Source organism: Drosophila grimshawi, unplaced genomic scaffold, assembly GCF_018153295.1.
Source record: "Drosophila grimshawi isolate 15287-2541.00 unplaced genomic scaffold, ASM1815329v1 contig_44, whole genome shotgun sequence".
Taxonomy (NCBI): domain Eukaryota; kingdom Metazoa; phylum Arthropoda; class Insecta; order Diptera; family Drosophilidae; genus Drosophila; species Drosophila grimshawi.
This window is the reverse complement of record NW_025063240.1, coordinates 12554655-12571908: the sequence shown is the minus strand read 5'-3', so window position 1 is coordinate 12571908 and position 17254 is coordinate 12554655. Positions and strand designations below refer to the sequence as shown.

Genomic DNA, 17254 nt, shown 5'->3' with positions numbered 1-17254 from the left:
ATAACACAAGCAGCCGGCAGAAGCCGACGACCGTGCAACGTACGTGCCACAAAAGTTCATTGAACGCGCCAAGCGATTTATGTATGAAAAGCGAAAAGGATAATGAGCAGCAGTGGCAGCAGCGGCAGCAACAGCAGCACTGGCTGCGTCAGGGCCCTGCCCCAACATAATGTGGCAACATTGGCAAGGCGTCTGTGGCTGCCACAAACTCTGTAGAGCTGGCGTCGTCTGGCGCTGAAAAGGGTCGTTCGCCTTTTCTGTTGTCTGGCAAATTTTACTTTGACTTTTTTCCAAGCACACCCCTTGCAACCCACCGACCACCCTCGCAGGCAGTCAGTCTGCTCCTGTCTGCCATTCACCCCATTTCCCCCCATCCCCTCTCAGCTGTTCCATGTCTCGAATTTATGCGCATTTTCAATCGCTTTGTCGTAGGTCGTGTTTGTTGTTGTTGTGTCGCCAAGGTAATGTCGTCCACAGGATTATTGCAAGCATATGCGAGGATATATATACACACACACACACACATATATGCTTTTGTAGACGATCTCCTTAATCGCTGCGTCGGTTTTGAGGCCGTTTTTTTTTACTTCCTCTTAATTGTTGTTCACAATTTATTGTTGTCTGTGGCGAAATTGTCCTTTTGGCAGCGGGATATGTGCATCATTTAAAATGGGCTGGTAGCCATGACATCATAAAGTATCCTGGAGTTGTCCCCATGTTGCATGCCACTGGCAACTGTCTGCACTGCAGTTGACCTTTGAGTTCAGTGACCCCACCGCGGCGAGTTGATGATGATGATGCAATTCTATTAAAAATACAAGTTGGGTGTTAAGTGAGGTTCTTAAAAAGCATCTGAGATTATTACAATTTTAAAATATATGTGTTTTTTATTTATGAGATGCAAGTTTTGCTGTCATTATGGGCATTTACTAACAAAGGAATTTAATTGTTGACTTAGCTCTTTGATTAACTACAAAACTAGTAGACTATATTAATGAGCTATAAAGAAATTATAATATATGTTTTTTTAATTAGTTTTATGCTAAGTAGTTTGAACATTATTATTCGCAAAGGTTTCAGTTATTTGTATGCTCTTTACACACTTTCATTGCATACTTCCTGGCACATTCAAAGTATTTCCCTGGTATTTATGTTTGTATTTTAGTTGGATGTCCTTATTTATACGCCCCAAATTATCGATTAGCTATCAAGTTGCTTGCTTGATGTGATAGTGCAACACATATTGAATAGTGAGTAGAGTACAGTAGATCTACGCGTGTTATACGAGAACTTATATTTTAAGTTTGAAGTCGCTAGCTGCTAAAGTCTCTGATATGGGTATATCGATTCGACTCTTTATGCTGGTGAGGAATATATGTACTTTATGGGGTCGGAAATGCTTACTTCTGCCTATTATATACATTAGACCCTTCTTACCATTTTTAATCAGTTCAGGGTATAATAATCTAATCAGCAAACACTTGAGTTAACACTATCAAAAACAACAACACAAAGTGTAAAACTTTCACTGCGCAATAAGTCTGAAATCAAAAGGAAAACAAAGGAAACGCAAAAAAAAAATAGAGTAATTGCTATAGCTATATTAGGTGATAAGAAAATTCAAGTGTACAACAGTATAAGGAGAAGCAGCAGCAGAAATAACTGTAGCTAAAAAGAGCTGATAAGAATTCGAGGGTGTAGGGGGGTTAAAAACTGCATTCACATTGTGATTAGGTTGCTAAGCGACCTACGTTAAAGCCAAAAGCAAATTAAATACGCAAATCAATAAACACTGTATTACTATATATAATATAAACCTATATATGTATGTGTGAATATATATCTACAGATATGCGGTATAAAGTCGGATTGATTTATAAGCATTTCGCAAATGCAAAAACAAACAGACTGAAAAAAAAAAAAAACAAATGACGCGGACACGCTACAAAAATTGAGATATACATATGAACACTTATTTAGTAATTATATTCTTATAAACGGATTTGTTTGAAAGGTTTAATATACTTTCGCTTTTACATTTTTTTTGTCGTTGCAATAAAAAATGAAATTTTTATACAAATGCAAAACTTGACTGAGAGACTTGGGCCCTGGTACAGTGAGGCAGTAGCAAATGAACGACTAATTAATATGCGAACGCTGACAGAAAGCAACAGCCAATTGATAAACACAAAGCAGTTTTGGAGAGTCTGTGAGAGAGAGAGAGAGAGAGAGAGAGAGAGTGATAGGAAGAAAGAGAGAGAAAGCGAGTGAGAGAGTTAGGGTGTCTAAAAGTGAGAGATTGCATTGCTTATTGCACATGCGCTAAAGCTGAGCAACAAATTTTCAAGGTTAAAGTGCAACGAAACCGCAACAATACTTTTCACAACACATGCAACCCCAGGTGGCAGCTGCAGCTCGGAGGTGGGGGCGTATATTGGTTGCTGTCTATAGCCGCTCTCTTTAGCATAGATACACTTTATTTTTTGTTGTATATATTTGATAGCAATTTGAATTCGCATCAATTGAATAATAATTCGTTTTTTTTGCTGCTGCCCTTGAATTGCAAATATTAATTTCAAGCTTGCTGTTGCTTTTATTAGATAATGAGTGCAGCTATGCAACTAGTCTCATCGTCGCGCACACAAAAGATACACACTTTGAGATACTTTACACATATATGTGTGTGTGTGTATGTAGAAATTCGACGTGCGAGTCGTTTGCAATTTTTTGCATTCTATTCGCATGCACATTCTCGACTTGTGACTCAAGGTTATGATGATGATGATGCTCACTGACTGACTGACTGACTGACTGCAATCATCACCTCGCCCGCTGCTCGCAACCCCCTAGTGCAAAAAAGCTCTGGCAATTATTACAAATATACAGACACACTCGCACACACACTCACATGTGTTCAACTTAGCTAAGCACACAATATATATTTTATCAGCTGAATGCACCGCCCCAAGCCAATGCCTATAACCACCCTCCCCATCTCGCTGACCCTTCGCTCGACGCGTTTTTGTTTCGTTTTTGCATGCACATCAAATAAATGTTAGTACTCAACTCAACGTTACAACAATTCTGTCAGATATTGTCGCGTTTGTTGTTATTATTTCTCTAGGCGCTTTTGCATTTACATTTCCGGGTTGTTGCACGCCCGCGAAAATTGTCGAAGCGCTTTTTGTTGTGTAGATATTTGCAAATTGTTTTCTGTTCATGTTGTTGCTGCTGCTGTACTTGTATCTAGATACATAAACAACATAATTTATGCAGCAAGTAGTCTAAAAGATTGTATGTAAATAACTTTTATGTATATCATTATTCAATGCTGCTGAGATATAATGAAAAAAAATGTAGTTTTGGTTATTACTACACAACTGATTACACAGTGCATGTTGATTTTGAGATCTTGAAGAATATGTATTTTGTGCTAAAGTGCTGCACTTGTCATTAATGGAATAAATGATTGTCAACTTAAAATAATATTACACAGAAATCATTTGTAAAATTTGAGCAAAAAAGTAACATTCGCAATAAAATAAGAAGTTAGAAAAAATTATAAATTTAGAGCTCCAAAGTTTAAGTGGTTACCGGGAAAAGTTTAAGTGGTTACCGGGAAATCCCTCAATCAGTCTCTCTCTCCCTCTCTTTCATTTTTAGCTTGAGCTGCATTTGTAATTAACAATCGGTAATTAACAATCGGCTAACCTGCTCTCCAGTTTGCATTTAATTTATCTTGTTTATAGTTAGTCAACTTCCGCTACTTTGCTGAATTGTTCATAGTCATTTGCTTAACTGCTGCTGCGATTAACATGCATTTTTTGCTTGCCTGATGTCTAGAGAAATAATTTTGGGCACTGCAAAATGATCGAAACGCACCCCATAGCCCCACCTCTTTCAGAAACCAATATTTATACAGCACTTATAAATACATCGTAAAATTTGTTTATCGATTGGGACTACTTAACAGATATGCGTAGATTTCCTACACAGCACACTATTTGCACGGCCACACAGGGAGCACGGGCTGAGCAGTTGGTGCGAGCGCGTCGACAATATGTATAGCGATGCATTTTGTGGCCTTCATTGCAACAGTTATCAGTAATAGTATATATACATATATATATAGGCATGTATATAGGTAGTATTTGTTTGGTGCGAGTTGTATATGGGTTGCGGTTAGTACAGTTTGCGTTGCCTATCGCGCACTTGTCCTTGAGTCGAAATATCGCCATTTGGTTTTTATTATTATTGTTGCTGTTGCATTTTTCGTTTCGTTTCGCAACGCTTCCCCATTGCAATTTGATAAAGATCGATGCAGCCAACGACGAAGCGACGTTGCGGAAGTTTTTCACAGTCTAGAATAACAAAATTATTATGAGCATTGCATGCATACTTAGGTATACATTCACATGCACATATTTACATATATATGTTTACAATATATATATATATATTTGCAATATATATATTCATATGCATACAGTCGGGCGAATAGCGAACGCAACGTTAGCACCCGTAATGCAAGGCGTATGCGTAATGTGCAATACTTATCAAAATTCAAATGTACTAGAAGACGATGTGAATGACGATGGCAACGTCAGCGGGTCGAGTGCGTTCAAGTTGAATGTTAAACTCATTGCGAGCGTGTGATGAGTCGTTTTGGCTTGACAATTTTCCAAAAGTATCTACTCAATTGCTCAAAGCGGGTATACAGATTTCGTCTGTATGAATGCAATGGTTAAAGTAAATGACGGTTGCAAGCATGAGTAACGAATGAAATAATCATATGCAGCGCAATATTATAAAAAAAATAATATATAATATACAATTCACCAACGATTATTGTAGAGTACCCTTTTAAATATAGATAAGTCTGATAATTAAATTAAATTGCCTCGTTTTTATTTTCAACTCTAGGGTATTTGATAAGCACTGCGATTGGCAACCATTTTGATTGGAACACACAATGCGTTCGTCGTGTTCGTGTGCAAGGGAGCAAGTGTGTGTGGCTTTTATTTATTTTTAGTCTACTGCGCTGCTCTCAGCTAATTTCTCGTTCAGTTCTCAGTAGCCAACACCCTCCCCAACCACCACTCCTCTACGCCCTACGCTTGCGTCTCGTGTCCTTCAAATGCAATTGTGCGATGATTAGAAACGCAAAGCGTTGAGCTTTTTACTTTTTGTTTCTAAAGCGGGCAATTCTGTATAAATATATAGGTAAATACAAATACATGCAAATATTTGTGGGCATGTATTTGTGCAGCTGTTTATTTTCATTTTCACAGCGATAGCGAAAAGCTTTTTTGCCGCACTATCTGCAATTCACATACACAAAATTATAGTATAGTCATTTTGTTGTTTATTTTTATGTCGCCGACTTCCTAGGGGCACCAACGCATCTGTTCTATGCTCAAATTCTATGGTGCAATGTATTATCCAATTTTGGTTTGGCACTCAGCGAAAGTTTGCTATAGAAAGAAACCCCTTTTCTTTTTCTATTTTTTTTTTGGCACTGCAAAATCGAAAGTATCAAAAATAAGAAATCAAATTTAAAAAAAAAAGTGATCAACTGTCTGCATTTTTGCTGGCGCCAATTGCTAAGCTATACACAGACATACACACCCACAAGCACACCCGCATATATATCTACAGCTAGCCAAAAGTATTCGCACATTTCCGCACTCATCAAAATAGAATCGAAGTGCAAAATAGCAATTGCAATTGCAAGTGCAAGTGCAGCTACGCGGTAGACATACACAAATATACACACACAAAAGATACTGTATCTGTATCGGTAGCTGTATCTGTGTCGGTTGCATCCGTGTTGTTGCCGCCATTGCCAGTTGCCAAAGTCTGGGCAAAAAGTTCTCATTTATGCTGCACGTCGCCGCAGTTCGCATTCTACGTGCGTGTGTAGCTCACAGATTTAGTTACGGCAAACACCCAAAAGAAAAAAAATAAATAAAAAACGAAAGAAAAAAATCAGAGTAGGAAACAATAATCGAAAAATTGTAAATTACCGCTAAGCCAAATGGCAATGCACTGAACATTTTTTGGGTAAGTTCTTGTAGTTAATAAAAACTAACATATTTATGATTGCCATTTTTAAGTGCTCCGTCAATAGTAAGCTATTATCAGAAGCCTCGAAAATGCAGTCTCTGATTAGAGTATAAATATTGTACACATAAAATAAAAGTTCCGCATTTTTGAATTTTTCCTTTGTCAAACACTTTATGGTTGGATTTGCTAGGAATTGCGAATTGGCGAATTTTAGCACTTTACATAACTAATCTCGAAACATTTCAGACATCTATAAAACACCAACATTGTGAGACCATTGAAACTTCTTAATTTCCTTTGCCTACGTTTATTCTCTTACTCAATCAGTTTTCCATTCTAGGATGTGGTTAGATCAGACACCGATTCAATTTAGCAAAATTGATTGACATGCCCCAAAACGCTTGCATCATAATTGGGGCTTTGCATCACACTTGTGGCATTGTCTGCCGCTGACAGGCTAGTCGCAATAAGTTGACAGTTGTATTTGCCCCATCTGAAATAAATGCAGCTCATCAATAGAAATGTTTCTGCTTCTGTCAATCACACTGCCAGCCTTGCACAATAAATTTATGATTGCGGCTGCGGCGCAACAAATGCAAAAGCACAACAAAAACAAGCGACACAAAGAAGAGACAGAAAGTAATGTTAGATTGCAACCACCATTGGGTGGGCAACACCAACAGCAACAGCAGCAGCAGCAGCCCCACCGGTACTCAAAAGCTACCCCGGCGAAATGCATTGCGCTCGAATTCGCCGTGCAACAGCGAAAGCTTTTATTCTTATGCATGGCACTGAAAAGCGCAACCCTTCAGCAAACTTTGAGCGTTCAAAAGTAGTTTTTTCTTTCCAGCTGCAGCTGAGTGAGTGTGTGTGATTGAGTGAGTGAGTGCATTCAATTGGCAATGCCGGGTCTCTCACTGGGACTGGACTGGACTGGGCGGGCGAGTGTGAATGAGCTTTGAGTATGGCGCCTGTGCCGGTTGCATGTATATTGTGTATATGTGGGTCAGTAGTAGGAACATTCGGTTCGCGTCTGTGTGGATGGGCACAGCGTTCATTCCAAATACAACTTTTGCACGACATTAGTTTAATAATTTTCTAGTTTTTCTTTAATTTGTTGTTTTAAATTTGTTTGCTGCTGTTGTTCGTTGCCCTCCACAGAACTGTATACATTTCCGCATAGTTGCATTGATGAGCGCAATTTGATTTGCGAGCGGGGCCAGAGAATCCAACGGGAAGACGCACACAAAAATTTTCTATATCGCCTCAGTGCAATTGAGTATGCGGTGCGGTCGGTTGTTGTCGTTAATGGTGTTCTCCATACCGCCGGTCCTGCTAACACACAAACTTCACAATGCACAACAGTAAAAGTTACTAAGGAAAAACAACACATTGAGCGGCGAATCCTTTTTCAATTTATTATTGAAATTTAATGGAAATTTTTTTTGCTGGCTGTCGTTCGGCTGGCTTACGCGGCGTATGCGTAATATATTGAGCACGAAACCAGCAACGAAACGGAAAGTGATGCGTAATTGGCCAGCACGAATAGTCCCATAGTTCAAAATAACAATAAGCAATAATTAAATAAAATTATTCAGTGTGCGAGCAGCAACAAGAATAACAACAAATTTATATAAAGAATAAATGCGCTCAATTAACAGGAATATATTAATTGATTAATAATGCAAAAATTGTTTTTAATAGGCGCAAAGAGCATTAAAAACGAAAGTTGGCCAACAAAAATCAAAACAGTTTCACGTGAGTTATGACTCGATTTAGTAAATTTAAATAAATTGTCAGGGGTTTTTTTTTTTTATTTTTTTTTTTTGCGTCTGAAGGGGGAAGAGATTTGCCTACAAATGCCCCTGAACGTGAACGCATAACCTCCATTAAGGCCGCAATCTTGAACTATGCAAACACACACACATATGACAACGACAACGACATCGACAACGACAACGATGACGATGAGGAACCGAAGCTCGAGAGCCACTCAGCGCTCGTCAGTCGTTAACGCTGTTTGCCGCTATTTTTCCCGATAGCGACAGCAAAGACGACGCCATTGAAATACGAATGCAACACTGCAATCTCACAAACTCACACACACACACACACAAACACACACAGGCACACACACAAATTTTTGAGTGTAGTTCTGAGTGAGTGGGCGAAGCTTTGCCTGTCTCTCTGTCTAACATTTTTGTTGTGTTTGTGTGAGTGTGTGACGCATTTATTAATAGCACTGGCAAAAACGACAAAAAAAAGAAAGAAGAAAAGTGAAAAGCAACACAGAAGCATTCATAATTTAAAGCTCTCTATTAATGTTCACCTTTTCGCTCTTGTTCTGTTTTGGTCTCCTTGCAGATCAAGTGAAACTTTAGATACAACAACAGCTAGCAGCCTAAGCAATACAACAACACAGAAGCGCACTTAAGCCTAGCAGTAAGGAGAAGAAGACGAAGTAGAAGAAGGATATACAAAACAACAGTTAGCTGTTAAATCAAAATGCATGGACATCATCATCATCATCAGCAGCAGCAGCAGCAGCAGCAACCGCTGCAGTCACAGCAACAAGTGCAACAAATGCCAGCCGCAATGAAGCAGCAGCAGCAGCTGCAGCAACAGCAACAACAAACACAACACATAGCCATAGAGCAACAGCAACAGCACCAGCAGCAGCAGCAGCAAACGCATCCACATCATCATCATCATGCAACAGCACAGCATCCACAACGGCATCCACAACAGCATCCACAACAGCATCCACATGCGCACCCACATCATCATGCAAAACTGCTGCGTCGTTCGCGCAGTCGCAGTCGCAGTCCGACGCCGGATGGGACACAGGACTACGATGTGACGCGGATGCGTGAGGAGGACTTTGAGCGTTTAGCGGTATATTTGGTGCCCGACGTGCAAGCGGAGCGAGGGTTGCCCAATCGTGCGGATAAAACGCTGCCGCGCAGCCTAACGCTCAAGTCCTCCATGGTCTACTCAACGCCAAATGTTAAGGTGAGTGTCGAAAGCAAAAACAGCGAGTGTGCCAAAGCTGAACTGAACTTGTATCTTGTATTTACTAACCCTCTTCCTCCCGCCCTCTCGCTCTCTATAGACTGAAGGAGTTTGGAGCAGCGGCGTTATACCGCGTGGCACTCGCTTTGGCCCGTTCGAAGGCATTCCAACCTCAAATTATCCAAATGATAAGAATAAGGCGCGATATTTCTGGCGGGTAAGCATTATCATGTTATATATATATATATATTTTACTGGGCTTTATCTGGTTTCTAAATTTGTATTATTTGTATACTTATTGTTGACGTTTTGATTTTGCTGCATTTTACTATCATTGAACAAAAAATAAATCAAAAAAACAACAAAGAAAACTTTGCGACTAACCAACTGGTTTCTCTAAATTTTTAATTTCATGTGCATATAAATACCCAATTACTATATATATACAAATTTAACCCAACAATACCAACCAACCAACAACCAATCAATCGACCATACCAAAAATTCTAAATTACAATTTTGCATTTTGTTGCGGATTTGAATTTGAATTGTTTGATATACAATCAGGTGCAGGGAACACGCCACATAACCTACGGGATTATTAAGGTACCACTTTATGCTTTGTTTTATTTGTGACTCTAACTACCAAAAAAGCACTTTCTCTCTCTATCTGTCTATATCTCGCTCTCTCACTAACTGTTTTAGCTTTAACACTCTAACTGCACTCTCTATCGCTCCTCTTCACCTTTCTCTCTGAAACTATCGCAGATTGCTCTCTTTTGTAGCTTCCTTCCTGTGTTATTGTGTGATACTTATTTGTTATTGCTTCTTATCACCTCAAATCAAATGTGTCGTTTTCTTTATCTTCCATCTATTTCAATCTGTGTAGATCTTCAAAGATGATGATTATTATTATCTGGATGGCTCGGATCGCTCGGAATCCAATTGGATGCGCTATGTTGCCTCGGCGTATAGTTTGTCCGTTATGAATTTAGTGGCATGCCAGCATCAGGATAACATCTATTTCTACACCACCCGCGACATATTGCCCAACGAGGAGCTGATGGTCTGGTACTGCAAGGACTTTGCCAGCCGCCTCGGCTACGATGTGGACCCGGAGCGCACTATTTTCGGTGCCTGCAAACAGGATGTGGATGTGGATGAGGATGAGGACGATGAACTGCCGCACAAGAAACCCCACTATGCAATGCCCGCTCCCGAAATACCCGCCGAGGTGGCTGTCAGTCACATTACCTATGTAATGGGATTGCATTTGCCCGGTGCACCACCTCCACCACCACCACCCGCAGGATCAGTTGGAACAGCTGGAGCTCCATTGACAGCACCAGCACAAGCATCCGCCCAATGCTGTCGTCGTGGCAGTCCACCTGCCCATGTCAGCACCACAACCAGCAGCAACACTAACTCCAATTCCCTTCATCCGCATATACAGCACAGTCGGCATGCCTCGGTAATCATTGGCCAGGATCGGTCTCCCCTAAACAGTAGCTGTGAGAAGGAGACGGCTGGCTCACCGCTCTGTGGCAAGGATGCCCACTACGAGCATCAGTTGACGCCGCAGGATGGCAGTGTGCGATCGGTGCGCTCCGATGAAGGTTACCACAGCAACGAGTGCCAGGAGGATGGACTGACACCCCCCGAGGATTCCAGTGATAGCGAGAGTGAGCATAACTATGTGCTCGACTGCTCCAAGAAGGCAATTGCACCCAAGGAGACGGTCATTGCGCAGGCGCAAAAGCCGAGCAGTGTATCATCACCACCGGCAGTAGCCAATAATAGCAACAGCACCACCAGTAATAGCACCACCAACAGCAGCGCCATCATCACGCCCACCGCTGCCGTTGTCACGCCCAGTTGTGAGGCGGACAAGAACGAGTATCGTAAGTTCAAGGTAAAAATGCCACTGAAATATGAGTTCAAGAACAAGAGCTGTGTGAAAACGGAACCACTTAAGGAAGTGGATGAGCAACTGCCGCCAGTTGGTGTCGGTCTGGAGGAGGAGGATCTACACGAAATGCATGGTGCAGCGACGACGCATTGCGAGGATTCATTGTGCCCGCCCAGCACGACAACAACGCTGGGTGAGGAGCACCATCAGTTGCAGCATGTGATGGAGCCAACGAATCCACAGCCAGCCTCCTCCACAGTGATTGTGCTGGAGCACAGCTCCAATGGACAGACGCGAACCATTGTGCCGCTGAGTAAGCCCTACTACGAGGCTGATCCGCCCGTGGAGCGCTATGTGCGCTTCACACAGCCCAGCTCCAGCATCTTGGAGACGATACTCACCACTCACAGCCAGCATCGTTTGGAGGCAGCTGCCGCTGCAGCAAATGCCTGTAGGCAGGCAAATGCTGCAACACCACCACCCACATCGCCCACAGAGATGGCCTACAGCTATAAGAAATCACAGCGCTATGGCAATGCAGTGAGTCCCGATTCCAGTTCCAATCTGGGCCAGCCGCAGGAGCTCACTAGTGCGCATGTGGTGCAGGAGCAGGAACTGAGTCTGAGTCGTGGTTCATTGATCAAAGGCGAATGTTCGCCACCACCTCCATCCTCGCATCATCATCACAATGTGATCTATTCGCCGACGAGGGCGCATCACGGTGGCTACGAACCGGGCAGCCATTCACCCAGCTATACCGGTTATGCGGGCTATCCCGGGGCACAATCACTGCATGCTGCAACCTCAACGTTCCACTCACCACCTCATAGTTCGCACTCCCCCTTCGATCGCCAGTCGAATGCGTCTAGTGGCGGTGGCTCCGCTTCCAACTTGCATCTGTTGCAGAGCAGCACACAAATGTTGAATCATCCGTTGATGCAACCATTGACACCGTTGCAACGTCTATCGCCGCTGCGCATCTCCCCACCCAGCAGTCTGAGTCCCGATGGCAACTCCTGTCCACGCAGCGGCAGTCCCTTGAGTCCCAACTCGTTGGCCTCTCGCGGCTATCGCTCGCTTCCGTATCCCCTGAAGAAGAAGGATGGCAAAATGCATTACGAGTGCAATGTTTGCTGCAAGACATTCGGCCAACTGAGCAATCTCAAAGTGCATCTGCGTACCCATTCCGGTGAGCGTCCGTTCAAGTGCAATGTGTGCACGAAGAGCTTCACACAGCTGGCGCATCTGCAGAAGCATCATCTGGTGCATACGGGTGAGAAGCCACATCAGTGTGATATCTGCAAGAAGCGCTTCTCCAGCACATCCAATCTGAAGACGCATCTCCGGCTGCACAGCGGCCAGAAGCCCTACGCCTGCGATCTCTGTCCACAGAAATTTACACAATTCGTGCATTTGAAGCTGCACAAGCGTCTGCATACGAATGATCGACCGTATGTGTGCCAGGGCTGCGATAAGAAGTATATCAGTGCGTCTGGACTGCGCACACATTGGAAGACGACGAGCTGCAAGCCCAACAATCTGGAGGAGGAACTGGCCATGGCAGCAGCAGCGACCTCCGAGTGTTTGGGTAAGTTTCAAGACTTCAAGACCAACGTCCAAAACATTTCTTATTAACAAAGTTATCTCGTCTGCAGACAAGGATCTACCGGAGCCGGATTCGCGTGAGGCATATGAGCAGCTGCACCAGCACATGCATCCCGTGCATCCTAGCTTGCGTCATTTGGCTGGCACACAATCGCCGCCGCGTCTCATTCCGCTGGGCAGCAATGGACAGCCGCATATGCATATGCGACAGCATTCACATCAGGCGCCGCCAGGACATTTAATGCACTCACCACATGGTGGTCCGCCCATGCTGCTGACCACAGCCAACCAGTTACCGCCACCAACAACGCCACATCACATGCAGCAGCAACAGCAGCAGCAACAGCAGCAACAACAGCAGCAACAACCTTTGCCACAAGTCTCACCAGGCAGACAGCAACAGCAGCCACAGCATTTGGCTGCAGCTCATCATTTGGCGCAGCATTCACCCAAGTCGCTGAAGCCTTTGCCGGACACTGGCTATCTGCATGGGCCGCATGTCCAGGCGCAGGAGAATCGACCCTCGGTCATTGAGTCCTCCAGCCAGCCAATGATCATTGAGTGCACGTAGAGCGCAGCATTCAAAAAGTAACATGATAGAAAAAATAACTGGAATTAAAGTGCAATACACAACAAAAATTTAAAAGTTAAGCATTAAAAACTCCCACTTCTCCCCAAGCCCCTCCTTCCTAACAGAAGCGGACAGACGCAACCCAACTGCAGCATAACAAGCATACATAACGGTATTATTATTAGATTGTACATATAGGCAGGCGGGTCCAGATTCCCTCCTCCACCAATCCCACTCTTAAAACCAACCCACTCAAAATTTATAAGGAAAAAATAATAATTTCGCGCTATGAAAAGAAGATCTCAATAATTGGCAATCCCCAGCAAAAACTGATAAACTAATCATAAAATAAATGTAAAACTCTGCATATTATTTTTGATAAATATTTTATATTAAAACAAAAAAGAAATTTAATTCAAGCTGTTGTTGAAAAAAAAACCTTTTAAAAAGAGTAAAAGCATAAAGCAATGTTTGTAAAGAAAATAAATAAGTAAAAAAAATTTAAATTCGATGAGAAAAAATGCATTTAAATTTGTTTTGAGTTTGAGGCGCGATTAACTGTAAATTGAAGTACATACACATACATATATATAATAATTCAAATATATAATTAGATTCAAGTTGCCTTATTTGAATTTCGTTAGCACTGACAAAAATAACAAAAACCAGAAAACATAAAAATATTTGCTTACAATTCGAAATTTGAGCAGGAGAAACGTAAATACGTATTTTATATATAAATATATGCATATATATATAAATATATATATATTTATTCATATTTATTATATATTTGTATGTATTTTATTAAAACAAGCAAAAGAAAAAAACACGCAAATTGTACATAAATAAAAGGATATACTAAAACATACAACATTAATTTGAGATACATATTTAATTCATTATTTTGAATGTCTGTTAAATTCGAACCGCTTCATTCACTAATGTTTAGCTATTAATTACTTAAGTAGTAAGTAATTACTACCAAGTAGTGATTATCATTATGATTATATGATTATTATGATTAGTAAAATATGATCAAAAAAAGAAAACAAGATAAACAAAAAAAAAAACAACAACAAAAAAAACTTAGCTGAAAATCGGTGCTTTTGACTGTTTCCATTTGTCCACATTTACATTTAGAATTGTATTTGTATTATGAAACACAATAATTATTATCATACACTTAAATACATCATAAACATAAATAAAACATATAGTATATATATATACACAGATTATATATATATATATAAAGAAGTAAATTAATGAATATTAGTACACGTATATAGCCTAGTTATATAGCAACTTACTATATATCATATAAACATTCTCTTTACAAGTCTTCAGCTCTTTTCAAACATTACTTTTTGCGCCTTAGAAACAATTTTACCAACTCCTTCAAAAACCAACAAAATTATTCGTAACTTTACCAAAATTATATAAAAACAAGAAACAACAACAAAAAGCGCTCTCAATTAGTCTTCGTTTTTTTCTATGTGTAAGTTAAGTAAAGCAAATTACTTAGTTAATTGTCTGATTAAAAATAATGAAAACGTATATCTATAAGCTTATAATATTAATGAGGCTGACTAGCGTTAAGAAGTCTAATCTAAATCTAGCTCTTAGTACCAACAACAATGTATATTAAATAGCTAAAAAATAACTGTAAGAAACAAACACCAACTCTGTACATTATATAGCTAAAAAAGTAACTGTAAGAAACAACACCAATTCGTAACTTTTAAGTATTTTTGTGCACACGCGCTGAGAGCGCACGAGGCGTATGCGTAATAAGCTCAACTCGAGCATTTTATATATAGCTTAAAGCCCGTGCGTTCGTCTTGTAAAGTAGACTTTACCGGGTTTTGGGTAAGTGGGAAGCAGCAGCGCGTGTTAGACCCGCTAATTGAGACTAAGACTATGCAAAATTCATTTTGTATTTTTGTATTCGATACAAAGACGCAAAAGACGCGATGGGAGAACAGTTGAACGCCAATTTGTATGAAGTTAGCTATAATTGTAGTTTCTAAGTTTAATAAGCATATGCAATATTTATATATACATATATATATATATATATAGATATACGCATAATCTAACTATAATGATGCAAGTATTGAGTGGGAGACCTACATACATGGAAAATATAAAAGAAGATAATCAAAATTATAAAAAAAAACCACAGAAATTTGTTTATTTTAATTGACGAACTTTTTTGTTTTATTGTTTTGGTTTTTGGTGTTTTGGCATTCACAAAGATTTTGTTTTCTATTTTTCGGCGCATGTGTTGTTGGTTGTGAATTCATTTGATTTCACTTGATGGTGCAATACTCACAAAAAATATATTACTTTCTATATTTTTGGTTTGATATGATTTCTTATGAAATTACTAAATCAAATAACAGATAATGAGAGCAAGCGACATGCGACAAAATAATACTTTCCTATTTGTGAGACTGAGACTGAATGAATTACTATATACAATATGTACTCTTAACTTGTACTTTTTGTGGCCGCATTAGAAATCCACAAAAGGCAGAAAATACAATATTAAAAAAATGAACAACTCGAGCAATGCAAATCATTTCAACATTGATTTGCCCTGGCCACATTTCGATAATTTACAAAACAAGAATTTTTGCTAAAACATATTTTACAAATGAACAAAACATAATAGTTTCTATCCATTTAGTTTATTCAAGCATTGTAATATACTTATTATACATAAAACATATACATAAACATATTTAAATATATATAAACTATTATATATTTGTAATAGCACACGTTTGTAGTCGTGGCAAGCGAGAAAGAGAGAGAGAGAGAGAGATGGAGACACAGAGCGAGAGCTATAGAGAGCTAAACTAACAATGCCTAATGGTGAGGATGAAACTTGTACAGTAATTTTGAAATCTGTTTCAGGATTCAAAACAAAAACAAAAAGTGACGACAACACGTAAATTTAAATGGAGAATAAATGACTGCTTCTTAGTGTTATAAGTGACTCTGATTTAGGTCAACACACACAAAACAAAACAAAAAATATTAAAAAAAAAAAAAAACAATGATGAGAATCAATTATAGAAATCAAATCCAAATATATTGCATTATATATTCGATAAGTACTTATATATATGTCAACTTTTATTGCAAATCAATATTTCCATATGTATCTGTATCTGTATATTTATCTAATTACTTATATAGAGCATGTAGAGCCTTTGTTATTCATATGTATATATATATATATATATATATACATAATAAATATGCATACATATACATATATATAAATATATTTAATTGCAAATTGTTTTTTGTATCCACAAATGTACAAAATTGGTTCTCATACACAATTAAAAACGCAGCGAATTTCATTTGCAATCATTATAAACAAACAAAAAAAATTGCAATTAAAACCTTAAATTAGAGATCGTATTTTGTTGAATCAATTTTAAAATGTTAGCGATATGTCTCTGTCATTCACCTTTTATGCCACAATAACAACACACACCCAAAACAAAAACAACACAAAAAAACCAAACAAAAAACAAATATTGAAATGAATCCATAATTGACTTTATACATATATATGCGTAAATCTAAAGAAAATTATGAAATTATTTGAACGCAACTTAAATTCCTATTAATTATATACAAATATCTCTAAAAAATATCTCTAAATGAAAACCACAATTAATACAAGTACGATGAAAAGACATAAATAAAAACAAAATATTTCATACTAAACCAATTAAAGTTGATTTCTTCAATGTGTTATTTTTGATTGGAGACGAAATAAAGTTATTCCTTTTTTACTAGTTGTCTACCAAATGAATTACTAAATTTAGTTTTTTAATTAGAAGTATACTTTTAGGAGCAAATATTTTTATAAAATTCATACGAATTTTGAATAATTTTCTTATGCGTTATACGAGAATTTGAGCTTAGATAGTAGATAGATTTATATTAGCTTGACTATAACCTTCCTGTAACACATTCTGTTTATCGAAGATAATCAAACAAACTTCTTCACATCAATACCTAAATTAGTTTATAGAGTTCGCTTTAATACAGCCTCCTTTTGG

The 17254-nt window shown here is 39.1% G+C and overlaps 1 protein-coding gene across 1 annotated transcript; it reads left to right on the top strand.

Annotated features, from left to right (window-relative positions):
- The first annotated feature begins 7176 nt into the window (after positions 1–7176).
- Positions 7177–13897, top strand: LOC6558388. The gene is made up of 5 exons (XM_001984410.3): positions 7177–7824; positions 8431–9078; positions 9179–9295; positions 9968–12575; positions 12643–13897. The coding sequence occupies exons 2-5, from the start codon at positions 8572–8574 to the stop codon at positions 13161–13163; spliced, it is 3753 nt and encodes a 1250-aa protein (XP_001984446.1). The 5' UTR covers positions 7177–7824; positions 8431–8571; the 3' UTR covers positions 13164–13897.
- Positions 13898–17254: the final 3357 nt, after the last annotated feature.

Coding starts and splice junctions, on each gene's coding strand:
- LOC6558388 (XM_001984410.3), top strand. CDS start 8,572: ATGCATGGACATCATCATCATCATCAGCAGCAGCAGCAGCAGCAGCAA. Junction 9,079..9,178: donor ACTCAACGCCAAATGTTAAG/GTGAGTGTCGAA, acceptor CGCTCTCTATAG/ACTGAAGGAGTTTGGAGCAG. Junction 12,576..12,642: donor AGCGACCTCCGAGTGTTTGG/GTAAGTTTCAAG, acceptor TCTCGTCTGCAG/ACAAGGATCTACCGGAGCCG.